This window comes from Gossypium hirsutum, chromosome D07 (genome assembly GCF_007990345.1).
Source record: "Gossypium hirsutum isolate 1008001.06 chromosome D07, Gossypium_hirsutum_v2.1, whole genome shotgun sequence".
Classification (NCBI taxonomy): domain Eukaryota; kingdom Viridiplantae; phylum Streptophyta; class Magnoliopsida; order Malvales; family Malvaceae; genus Gossypium; species Gossypium hirsutum.
This window is the reverse complement of record NC_053443.1, coordinates 1643893-1657179: the sequence shown is the minus strand read 5'-3', so window position 1 is coordinate 1657179 and position 13287 is coordinate 1643893. Positions and strand designations below refer to the sequence as shown.

The following is a 13287-nucleotide window of genomic DNA, read 5'->3' as shown; positions in this document are numbered from 1 at the left end:
ATTTAATTTATTTTATTATATTAAGTTCGGTAAGGTCACTGTTTAACCTATTGAACTTACTAAGCTTTATTAAGCTTACTCGTGTTGTTTAATGTTCTTGAAGATTAACGTGTAGTCAAAAGATCAGATCAGCACATCAAGCTACACTATTCAGCTTATTCCGGTAGTTTTTGCAATGTAAATTTTGGTTTATATGGCATGTATAGGGTTGGTTTGGCAATGAAATAGTTTGAATTTTAGTTGCGAATCTTAAATGTTTGTATGTATGTAATTCATAGTAGAATTTGATAAATCAATGAATGAGTTAAATATGTAGGTATAAGTAAATGAAATATTTGTGATGTTATGTCATGTTGAGAACATGTTTTGGCTTGTATTGATTGTTTGATTGGGATATATTGCTGTATGTGAATGTTGAGTATAGGTTAATGTCAAAATGGGTGAGAAAAGTGGCTTTAAAATGGCCTTAAATTCTCTCATTGGTAAATTCTTGTAACTGTGATTAACGATTTATATTCTTCTTGTAGGGTAGATATTTATTGAAGGAAGAGAATTGATGACCAAGGCATAAAATTTCTACGGGCAAATTTGACCTTTACAGAATCTCTAACCTTAACTTTCGTTCCCATTGCTATAATATTGCAGTATTCTGATTTTATCGGAATAACATGCCCCTCTCATGGAAAGTCGCTGGAGGGATCGGCGCTGCTGTCAGGGACCCAGCCAACGTGGCGATGGTTCCTATACAAGTTGACTCTTCTATGGATAGAAAAAAATTGGTTAAAATATACCATATGTCCATGTACTCTTTATAAATTTAGAATTTAACCCTTATACTTTTATTTTTAGGTATTTAGTCTCCCCATTTTTCAGGTTTCAAAATGAAAGTCTAATTGTTAACATTACTAACTTCTTTTTTGTTAAATTTGTCGAGTATGATATTTTAAAATAAAATAAACATTCACTTGGTAGCTTTGTAATTAAAAAAATAACGTTGTAATGAACTTAAATTTAACAAAAAGTTTAACAACATTAATAATTGAACTTAAATTTTAAATTTTGAAGAGTAAAGAAAATAAAAATACATGTACTAAATTTCAAATTTATTAAAAATATAGAGATGTACACCATATTTTAACCTCAAAAAAAGGTTTAATGACAAATTTGGCCACTAACAATTACATGTTTTGTCAAAATGGCTCTAATTGTATTTTGGAGCATTTTTTGGCCATAAACTTTTATTCTTTTTTTCAAATTGCTTTAAAAAAACAGATTTGATGAAAATACCGTTAAAAAAGTTAACGGGATGATGTAGAATTTCATATGTGGAATATTTTTAACGAGATGTAATCTATACTGAAAATATTGAATGTGTGCATTCATTTTGAAACATTTTCTTAGATAATTACGTTTATTTTCTTTAAATTAAGAGTTATTTTTTAATTTCATGAATTATATATTTTATTATTTTTCACATATAATTATTTTATTGGGTTACCTAAATATTATACATATAAAATTCCACATCATCCCGTTAAATTTTTAACGGTACTTTCAACAAATCTATTAAAAAATAATTTGAAAAAAAGGAATAAAGGTTGATGGCCAAAAAAAGACTTAAAAATACAATCAGGGTCATTTTGACAAAACATGTAAATGTTAGTGGCTAAATTTATCATTAAGCCAAAAAAAAACTTTATCCCGATTTGACCCGACATCATGTTTATATACTTTTGTACCGTAAAAAAGTGATTATTTTAAAGATTTTCTTTAATTAAACTTCAATATTAAATACGAATACTAAAATAAGAAAAATCCAATAACATGGTCATGGATGTAATTGTTGAATATTGGCAATATCCCACATTAGGAAAAGATAGAAATGGAGGGGGTTTGGTTTGTTATATATAGAACCCCTCCCCCTTTGGTTGTATCATCCCAAAATCTTCTCCTTTGTAATATTTCTAGAAGAAATATTAATTTGGTAGTGTCCGAGGACGTAAGCTAAATTGGCCGAACCTCGTTAAATCTCTGGTATATTATTTCTTATTTGTTTGCTTATATTTAATAGCTTTATGTTGGTTATATTTATTTAGTTATTATTGCTATAAATATCTAAGTGAGTTCTGTCTAGTTGTTGGGTTTTAAGCGGGACCATTTGTGACCCCTCCAATTTAACTGGGAATTTTCTTAGTATAATTGTTGGCATAATAATTATCTAAATATTTCTGATAATATTGTTATTAATATTATCGTCGCTTCCGCAACAATTGGTATCCGAGCCAAGGTTTTGTAGTATGCTCTGTGTTTGCAGCTTAGTCTGATCTTACACATCAGAAACATTTCCTAAAGCTTGTGGGTATTCTGCATTTGGTGGCTATTAAGTAGAAGCTATGGCAAAAATGACAGAAGAAAAACCATCCATATCAACAACTTCCACTTCGTACATTTTGCCGAGGATTGGAACTGCAAATACGAGATTTGTAGTGGAAATTTTTGATGGAACAGGTCATTTTGGCATGTGGCAAAGTGAGCTTCTAGATGCCCTCTTTCAACAGGGTCTAGATATTGCCATTGAGGAAGAAAAACCAGAAGGGGTTGATGATAAAGAATGGAAGACCATCAACCGATTGGCATGTGGTACAATTCGATCATGTCTTTCCAGAGAGCAGAAGTATACATTCAGTAAAGAGACTTCTGCAAGTAAATTGTGGAAAGCATTGGAGGAGAAATTCTTGAAGAAGAACAGTCAAAATAAGTTGCATATGAAGAAAAGACTGTTTCGTTTCAATTATGTTCCTGGTACCACGATGAACGAGCACATTACCAATTTTAATCAGCTGGTGGCTGATTTGTTGAATTTGGATGTGACTTTTGAAGACGAAGACTTGGCGTTAATGTTGTTGGGATCGCTTCCTGAGGAGTTTGAGTACCTTGAAACTACTCTACTTCATGGAAAATCGGAAGTAACTTTCAATGAAGTAACTGCTGCATTGTATAGCTATGAACTACGCCGAAAGGATAAGTTGAAAGGTTCAGGTGAAGCAGCAGTGGAAGCATTGGTAACAAGAGGTCGTCAGCAAAGTCAGTCTAAGGGGAAGAGAAGAAAGTCCAAAGGTCGAGCTGTTGCCAAAGATGAATGTTCTTTTTGCAAAGAAAAAGGACATTGGAAGAAAGATTGTCCAAAATTGAAGAAAAAAGGGAAGACTCCGCAAGATGCAAATGTTGCAGAATGCAATAGTGAAGCAGAGTCAGACTTTTCTCTTAGTATGACATCTTCAACATTATATGCAGATGAGTGGATCATGGATTCTGGTTGTTCCTATCATATGTGTCCCATTCGGGAATGGTTTTTTGAATTTCAAAAACTAGATGAAGGGGTTGTTTACATGGGTAATGATAACACATGTAAAATAGCCGGGATAGGTTCAATTAAACTGAGGAGTCATGATGGATCTACTAGAATTTTGCGGGATGTACGATATGTCCCAAAGTTGAAGAAGAATCTCATCTCTTTGGGGTCGTTAGAATCTAAAGGCCTAGTTGTGACAATACGAGATGGAGTTCTTAAAGCAACTTCAGGAGCATTGGTGATGTTGAAAGGCATAAGAAAGAACAATCTGTATTACTACCAAGGTAGTACAGTGGTCGGGACAACAGCAGCAGCAATTACGAGTACCAAGAAGGACGCTGAGGCAACACAGCTGTGGCATATGCGTTTGGGCCATGCTGGTGAAAAATCCTTGCAAACTCTAGCCAAGCAAGGATTATTGAAAGGTACAAAGACTTGCAAACTTGAATTTTGCGAGCATTGTGTTCTGGGAAAACAACGAAGGGTGAAATTTGGCACTGGGATTCACAATACTAAAGGTATTCTGGATTATGTGCATTCTGATGTATGGGGACCGTCCAAGACTCCATCACTTGGAGGAAGACGTTATTTTGTCACCTTTATTGATGATTTTTCCAGACGAGTTTGGGTGTTTCATATGAAGAACAAAGATGAGGTGCTTGAAGTTTTCCTTAAGTGGAAAACTAAAGTTGAAAATCAGACAGGAAGGAAGATTAAGGTTCTCCGATCAGACAACGGTGGAGAATATAAAAGCGATCCATTCCTGAAGATATGCCAAGATTGTGGCATAGTAAGGCACTTCACCGTAGGTGGAACACCGCAACAGAATGGGGTGGCAGAGCGTATGAATCGAACGCTTGTGGAGAAAGTTCGATGTATGTTATCTAATGCTGGATTAGATAGAAAGTTTTGGGCTGAGGCTGTGACGTACGCTCAACATCTCATCAATCATTTGCCATCATCTGCTATAAATGGCAAGACTCCTTTGGAGAAATGGTATGGAAAACCTGCTACTGATTATGACACCTTGCGCATTTTTGGTTCTATTGCATATTATCATGTGAAAGAATCAAAGTTAGATCCAAGAGCAAAGAAGGCTCTATTCATGGGCTTCAATGCTGGTGTTAAGGGATATCGTTTGTGGTGTCTAGAGGCAAAGAAGACGATAATCAGTAGGGATGTTACCTTTCATGAATCTGCCATGTTGAATAAGGTAAATCCAGAAGGAGTGAGTAGTACTTCGCAGCAGGTGGAGTGTACTCCGCAGCAGGTGGAGTTTGAGCAGAGTGTGGTAATTCCAGCAGAAGGTACCACTAGTGATTCTTCATTGGCAGATGCAGAGTCAGATGAGGAAGAGGTTTCTACCCAAGAACCTCAACAGCAATCAGAGCCAATTGCAGTCAGAAGGTAGAGACGAGAAATTCAGAAACCTGCTCGTTTCACTGACATGGTAGCTTATGCACTTCCAGTTGTTGATAATATTCCATCCACTTACACCGAAGCCATTCAGAGTTTAGAGAATAATAGATGGTTAGGTGCAATGGAAGAGGAAATGCAATCTCTAGAGAAAAACAAGACGTGGAAGCTGGCACAACTACCAAAAGGGAAGAAGGCGATTTGTTGCAAATTTGAAGACACTATTGAAGTTTGTGTTATGAGAAGATGTTCGAAGATGTGGAATATCGCCAAGGTGGAGATTTGTTGAATATTGGCAATATCCACATTAGGAAAAGATAGAAATGGAGGGGTTTGGTTTGTTATATATAGAACCCCTCCCCTTTGGTTGTATCATCCCAAAATCTTCTCCTTTGTAATATTTCTAGAAGAAATATTAATTTGGTAGTGTCCGAGGACGTAAGCTAAATTGGCCGAACCTCGTTAAATCTCTGGTATATTATTTCTTATTTGTTTGCTTATATTTAATAGCTTTATGTTGGTTATATTTATTTAGTTATTATTGCTATAAATATCTAAGTGAGTTCTGTCTAGTTGTTGGGTTTTAAGCGGGACCATTTGTGACCCCTCCAATTTAACTGGGAATTTTCTTAGTATAATTGTTGGCATAATAATTATCTAAATATTTCTGATAATATTGTTATTAATATTATCGTCGCTTCCGCAACAGTAATAAAGTACAGGCCCCTTGCAAAATGGAATAATTTAAGTACAAGTCCCTATTGCTTCCTTTGGAGAAAGGAATTAAATGAAATTAGTACAATCATTATTTTTCTTTGTAATTTTAAAGGAAATTTAGTGCACTTCTCTTTTTTACTATAAATTGCCAAAGGATGCATGCATGTGAAGGACCAGTTGGATAGAATGAATTTATTACTAAATGTCATTTTCATCTTTGATTATTTATAATTAGATGATTGTTGATTAGATTCGATCACAGTTGGGTTTGGGTTGTAATTTAAATATTTTGTATTTTCTTTTCCCTTCTAGATTGTGTTTGATAGGGGGAAAACCAATTCCGGAATTGGTTTTACACATTTTCCAGTGTTTGATAGCAGGAAAATATTATCCTTTTGTAAAACCAATTCCAAGACACGGGAAAAGCTATTACAAAATTGGGGAAAATGTCTTACACCCTTCATTTCGGTAAGACATTTTCCATATTCTCTCCAGCCTTCTAAAACCTTTATTCCTTCATTTCCTTCCATTTCCAAACCCCCACAAGATCTGTCGACTGATTTTCCCCACAATACGTTCTCTCCGACCACCATTTCCGTCAGATCTGTGGGAAATTTCAGGTAAGACATGCTGGGTTTGTATTTTCTGTTTTTGTTTCTGTTTCTGTGGGAAATATTCTGTCGAAAATGGTTTTATTTGGTTTTTTGAACTGCATGTGTAGTTAAACTCTCACATACACTGGTATATATGCGAATCCTGCTACTCCAACTTTCGTTACCCATAATAGAATAAGGAATCGACTCCTTTTCCTTTCTCTTGTGAAGCTGTCTGTTGTTTAGCGAAAGTCTTCTTTTGCTGCCTATGGATCTGTCTTCTCTTGCAAGAGCCGATTTGTTCACAGACGATCTCTGAACACTTTAGAAAACTTTTTTAGATTCGAGCTATGCCCTGAGTGAGGTATAAAGGTTGAAAACCGTTAGCAAGGCTTAAGCTTAGAGACCAAGGCAGGACCTAGACGAATCAAGATACTTAGCCGATCCGATGCCATAAATTGTTAAGAATAGGTTATTCCAGAATAAGTTGTGGGAAAATAGGTTGTTTTTTTTTCATCAAAAGTCGAAGGAATATGCCCAGAAAGGGATGTCCTGGTCCTGTTAGCACAAATTAAGCTGTTAGCCAGAATAAGGTACATCGCAGTCTAAGCGTGCTTGCTTTGCGCACCGGCACAGCAGAATGAGAATCCGCTGGCTCAGATGAGTGGCTTTTGGCTTACTTCCTTGAGAAGGGCTTTCTGTAACTAAGAAATGAGAATTGTTGACCCATATGATTATGATCTCAGGCTCATAAAGAGGATGAAACTGACAATTTAAACTTTTTGAGCTCGTCAGTGATATTTTCCATGGTGTCTAGAGAAACCAGCTTTGAACATGACATTCGTACCAAGGAAAATTTTAGCAGGCATTACTATGATCTTGAAGCCCTTGCTAGGAGCTGCTCGGTACGGCTCACTACTAAACTAAAGAAGGTTCAGGCATGCTTCGACTTAGCCCTGTGATCCGCTAATTCATCTCTTGATCTGGTATTCCGAAAAGGGGGTGGATAGGGTCAGCGAAAGAAGTGGCGAGGGCGGAAGAAAGGGTTTTCAATTCCAGCGGACCTGCTCACGAGAGTCAGGCCTGCTCTGTAATGGGCAGACGTAGCAGGGCCATCTTAAAAAATATAGAAAAAAGAGCCGCTGGAGAAAACCAATTACGCTGGATTCTTAATTCCATGGAGTATGTTGTGAGTTTGAATTGACCCGGTTAGCTAGAAGGTTCCTTTCGCTACCGTCCTAAGGTTCAATCAACTGTTGGTTTGCTTTAACAAGTTGATAGGTTGCATTCTGGTTTAGCCAAGTAAAAAATCCAACCCTACAACCACAACCACATCAAATTTGTATAGATTCTCATTTTGGGAAAATTTAGGGCACATTCGTTTGTTTGGTAGGTTACACCAGAAGGCCTTGCCCACTAATTTCCATCCCAATCCTAAATTGCATAAATGAAGTTCACATCTGTTTGTGGCAACTGTCTCTATCTCTTTCAAACACTAATACATTGGCATGGAATGGCTGAATCAATTAGCAAGGGTTTTGTTAATTAAACTTTGAACTCATTATTTAGGGTTAGTATGTTTTGACAGTAAAAATCAGTTTGAATTATATGTAGATACTGCTTACGGCTTTTGGATATTTTATATAATAATTGCCTTTAAAATAAGTTAATTCTTTTTAAAGAAACTAATCATAAATTATGAATAATTATTTTTCTTTTTACTTCCATTCACACGAGCGAAGTTCACATGTTTTTAGCTCATAATTCTACAGATTATTGTTAATATGGTAATGAGAGTTGTTGAGGATGATTATTGTTAATATTATATCAGGAATTATGGATGAAATGTTGGAGTTTTTAATTAATACCGATATAAATTTAATTATTATAGAAGTGAAAAGATAAAACATGTGATGTTGTCTTTAATTTATACAAGTTGGATGTAATTGTGTTAAAATAAACTGTTGAAGATGACCCAATTTTTGTATGTTTATTGATTTGGATTTTGATTATGTTTATTGATGATGGCAAGACTGATGTTGTCTTAGCTTCTATTTTTTATTGCTCCTAACGGTTCTAATTTCTTTGTATGCTTGACCTCCATCTGTATAGTTCTTGCTGTCCTAGCCTCTACCTCAGCATTCGTACTCGTGTTGGTGGCCTTGGTCGATATTTTCATAAGAGGTTTGTGGTGTGCTTGATTTATGATAAGCCTTCTAATAAGCATTTGTGGTTGTTATAATTCGGTTCAAGTGAATTAAATGGTTGTTGGATGTGCTTGGGTATGGTTTATTATTGATTTACATTTTTTCTGTAATTTGTTGGGAAATGGCAGTGATGAGCTGTTATATTTATGATAAGACTGATATTTTTGTTAATTATGTCCGAAATTTTAACTGTATATATAGTAATTGTAGCAGTGCACTTAAACATTATTTATTTTTTATAAAAGTAATCAATTTATAATTTAAAAATTATAAAAAATAGAAATAAAAAAATTTATAACATTGTCAATTTTTTTTGTTTATATTGAAATAAAAAAAGAAAACACACTTGATAGCAATTGAAGTATTTAAAACTCTTTTATATTTTAAAAAAAGAGGCATCAACATTTATAGCTTTTGAGCAATATATTTTAAGTGATCTTAACTTTATAAAATCATGATCAATATATTTTAATAACTTTATAAAAACATATTATTAAATATGATCAATATATAACAAATACATGAAAGATATTTTAAGTCATGGTAACTTTAATACATGATCAATATATTTAAAACTCTTGCACCAATTGAAGTATTGTATTAACTATGATCAATATTTAAGTGCTACTTTAAAAAAATTATTATTGGGCAATTACAATTAGCTTGATATGCATGTATGCACTTTTTTACTCATGGTAACTTTATGTGATCTTATGAAAATCTTGTATCTTTTGTAGTAGTGATCATATATTTGTGTGGCATTATTTTGTGTAGATGGATCGTAATCAAAATCAAATGGCAATTGCCGGAGTTGTGGCTTCAGTTTTAGCTTTTGGGGCTCTTTGGATTAAAAAATTAGAAACTAGGAAGAAAATTGCTTCTCGCCCTCGTGAAAATCGAGATTATGAAAGAGAAAACTATATTAATAGTATTTTATATAGTGGTGACCAGCATTGCATTGATATAATAAGGATGAGACCGATCGCCTTTTTTAATTTATGTGATATTCTTAGTACGAATAATTTGTTACAATCGTCTAAATCTGTCGATATTAGGGAGCAAGTAGTTATATTTTTACATATAATTGGTCATAATGTAAGGTTTCGAGTGATTGGATCTAGATATTATAGATCAATTCAGACAGTTCACCATTACTTTAGGGTTGTATTGAGAGCTATTTTGAAATTGTATAGACTAGTTATTAGATTACCTGATGAGTCAACTCTTAGTGAAATTAGAAACAATCCAAGGTTTTATCCTTATTTTAAAGATTGTATTGGAGCATTAGATGGAACTCATATTCGTGCATCCGTTCCACTTAGCATTGAAGGAAGATTTCGTAGCCGTAAAGGGGGGACGACACAAAATGTATTGGCTGCCATTACATTTGATTTGAAATTTGCCTATGTTCTAGCTGGTTGGGAAGGTAGTGCACATGATTCTCGTATCTTAAGTGATGCACTTTCACGCCCAAGAGGATTAAGAATTCCAGAAGGTAATATTTATCACAAATAGTTCCAATAAGCTCATAGTTTATCAGTATTAATTACGTATTGTAAAATTGTAGGTAAATATTATCTTGCTGATGCTGGATATGGCATCCGAATTGGATGTATTACCCCATATCGTGGTGTCCGATATCATTTAAAAGAGTTTGGTGCTAAAGGGCCTGAAAATGCAAAGGAACTCTTTAATCTTCGACATTCATCATTACGGATCACTGTTGAACGTGTTTTGGGATTTTAAAGAAACGGTTTCGTGTATTAGATGCTGAACCATTTTGGAATTTTCAAACTCAAGTAGATATAGTTTTGGCTTGTTGTATCATTCATAATCATATAATGGGAGTTGATCCTAGTGATTTACTTAATCAAGGATTATACGAGGAGCCTGAGTTTGATTCGATAATACAAACTCTCACGGAGCGAGAAGAAAGACAAGAAGCAAGAGAATGGTCTGCTAAGAGAGATGAGATTGCAGAAACTATGTGGACTGATTACATGGCTAGAAATATTAGGTAGATTTAGGCTTAGGGTTATTATTTCTATGTTATGTATGTTTTAGACTGATGTTTTTTTTTGTAAATGTTGGTTGGATAATAACATTGTCAGATTTTAGATTGTTGGATTTTGATATATGTCTTGAATTGGTTAGATATTGATTATGTTTTAACATTGTTGGATATTGAATTGATTATTATGTTTTAAGCTTGTTGGATATTGAAATTATTGATAATGACAATTATTTAATGTAGAATGGGTAAGGGCAACAAAGAAGGGATCTCCAAGCAATTCAGGTGGACAAAACCGATGGAACATGTTTTCCTTGAAATTCTAGCAGAGGAGGCTCGAAAAGGAAATAAGCCTTCTAATACTTTCAAATCAGTTTCTATTAATTGAGTTGCCGACGCCATTTCTTCTAGATTCCAAGTCCAATGCGATACAAAGCACGTGGAAAATCATTTGAGGACAGTAAAAAACCAGTGGCAGATTATATGCAAAATTCGAGGTGAAAGTGGTTTTGGATGGGATGATAACATGAAAATGATCACATGTGATAGAGCGACATACGATGCAACAGTGATGGTAATATATGTATATATATGTTAAGTATATTTCAATTGTTTTTTACTTGTTATTCTAATTGTGTATAATATCCAACAGGCACACAAGAAGTATGAATCATTTTTGAATAAAAGCATTGATCATTATGATGAAATGGCTGTGGTTGTTGGCAAAGATATGGCAATAGGGAGTTTTGCCAGAACATTTGCTGACATAGATTTGGATGATGATAATGAAGATTCAATGCCTGTAGACTGCGACAATGAAGAGGCTGAAGAGGTAAGAACAAATGTATCTTCATCTGGCACATCCAAACGTAAAAGAAAAAGTGGTCAAGAAAGTCTCGTTGATGAACAAATTAAATTTGTGGGTGAGCAACTTGGCGAAATTGCTAATGCTTTGAAACAATTTACTGCCGACAATACAGCACAGCTTTATGAACAAGTGATGTCGATGGAGGAAGAAGGATTTGATGATGACTTCTTGTGTTCTGTGTGTGATTATCTAGGGAGTCATGAATCAGAGGCCAAAATGTTTTTAGTTAAAAGTAAGAAGCATAGAAAAATTTGGCTTCAAAAATTTTCTCAGCGTTGAAGATATTGATACTTTTATGTGGTGTAATATTATGCACTTCGACAATATTGTTACTATGTGGTGTACTACTAATTATGTATTTGGATAATATTATTTCTAGTACTCATTATGGTTTCGAAGCAATTTATAATTATTCAATATTCTTACTAGTACTCATTATGGATAATATTTTTTCAATTTATAACGATCAATATTGTAGCTTATTATTGAGTATTATTATAAATAAATCATTGCAATATATGTAAAAACAATTTAAAATATAAAAATTTATTAATATATATTAATATATGTAAAAAACAACTTTTCCGGAAAATATTTTTAGGAAATCTGTCAAACAGCAGAAAATATTTTACACAGATTCAATCAAACACCAGAAAATATTTTCCAGAATTCATTTTACGGAAAACATTTTACAGCCAATCAAACAGACCCTAAGTTTGGTTTGTCCCAACTGATTGACTCCAATTTATTGTTTAATTGATTGATTTGGATTAAAAGGTAAAATATCAAATTTAGTCCTCGATATTTATATTTTTAATAAATTAAATTTAGTCATTAGTATTTTAAAAAGAGTCAATTTTTAATGAAAATTCTGGTTAAAACATTAGTTTTTTTTAAAAGATGTTGGCATGGTAATTCATATATACTTCATGCTGATATAACATTATTTTTTTATATGGCATATCAATAAATAATTTAAAAATTATTAAAAATTTCAAAAATAAAAATATTAAAAAATTTAACATAAATACACGTGAGTTGTCATATTTAAAATTTTAATGTTTTAGTCAATATTTTCGTTAAAAGAAAATACCAATTCTGCTCTTTTTGAAAGGTTGGTGATCATAAAAATTCTTCTCACTAATAAATATTTGTTTCATCAAAAAACCCTAAAAACTTTTCTTTTTATTTCTTCAAGTTGTTTGTTTCTTATCCTTTGTTTTGCCCAGCAACAGTGCCAGCCTTTTTCTCCCTCTCACCAACCATTTATTTTTTTCTCCCTCTCATTCACTTCACGTATCTTCTCTCTTTTCAATTTGTAAATCTATTTTGTGGGTATCTTTGTTGTCTTCATAAGTTGTGATGGACAGATAACAGTGCCAATCATTCCCTAAAACTGTAACACCCCTTACCCGTATTCAATGCCGGAATAGGGTACGAGGTATTACCAGAACACATACACTTTTAACCATATTGAACCGAGTTGTAAAATTTCATCTAAACTAAAACTTTCAAATTGTTATTTTTGAGTCGCTAATTAGGGTTTACGTGGCTCAATAAACTCACAATCTTTCACTTCCTCGTCGTATGAATTTATAAATTTCCCCTTACTTGTTGAATTCATCATGAGTACCTGAATTGATCTGTATCATTACATATTCTTATGTCGTCACATTTTCCTATTTAACTATTGTAATATATCAATTACTCAATATCTCATAAGCTAAGTGTCACATATACATTATCCATTCATCTCCCATACAACTATCAATATTAGCCACAAAAATAGTACAAATTTTCTTTATTCGATGTTAAACCAAAACCTGTTATTTCATTACCAACTAACTTTACTAAATATACATCTTATACTAGCCCAAGTGTTTAACCATTCACCCATGACATAAATATATTTTATCTATTATTGCATAATATAGATGTGCTACCCAAATCATAATTCACCTCACATAGTAACCGAGTTAATTTTTATCATTTGTCAAATAAATTATAAAACAAGTTATATAACAAAATATAGATACATTTTAAATCCCACCAATAAACAAATTCTCATGGCATTACATAATCATCACGCATCAAAGACAAACGTACTTGACATTTCCATCACA

General features: G+C 33.3%; 1 protein-coding gene across 1 annotated transcript; it reads left to right on the top strand.

Annotated features, from left to right (window-relative positions):
• Positions 1-668: 668 nt before the first annotated feature.
• Positions 669-10846, top strand: LOC121219470 (uncharacterized). Its single transcript, XM_041097717.1, has 4 exons — positions 669-737; positions 5981-6105; positions 8191-8262; positions 10540-10846. Exons 1-4 carry the CDS (start codon positions 669-671, stop codon positions 10682-10684), a joined length of 411 nt encoding a protein of 136 aa, XP_040953651.1. The 3' UTR covers positions 10685-10846.
• The last annotated feature ends 2441 nt before the right edge of the window (positions 10847-13287 follow it).

What these genes read in the sequence shown, in the direction of transcription:
- LOC121219470 (XM_041097717.1), top strand. Translation starts at nt 669, where the DNA reads ATGCCCCTCTCATGGAAAGTCGCTGGAGGGATCGGCGCTGCTGTCAGG. An exon ending in ACCCAGCCAACGTGGCGATG is followed by an intron (nt 738 to 5,980) that starts GTTCCTATACAA and finishes TATTCTCTCCAG; the next exon opens with CCTTCTAAAACCTTTATTCC. An exon ending in GGTCGATATTTTCATAAGAG is followed by an intron (nt 8,263 to 10,539) that starts GTTTGTGGTGTG and finishes TATTTAATGTAG; the next exon opens with AATGGGTAAGGGCAACAAAG.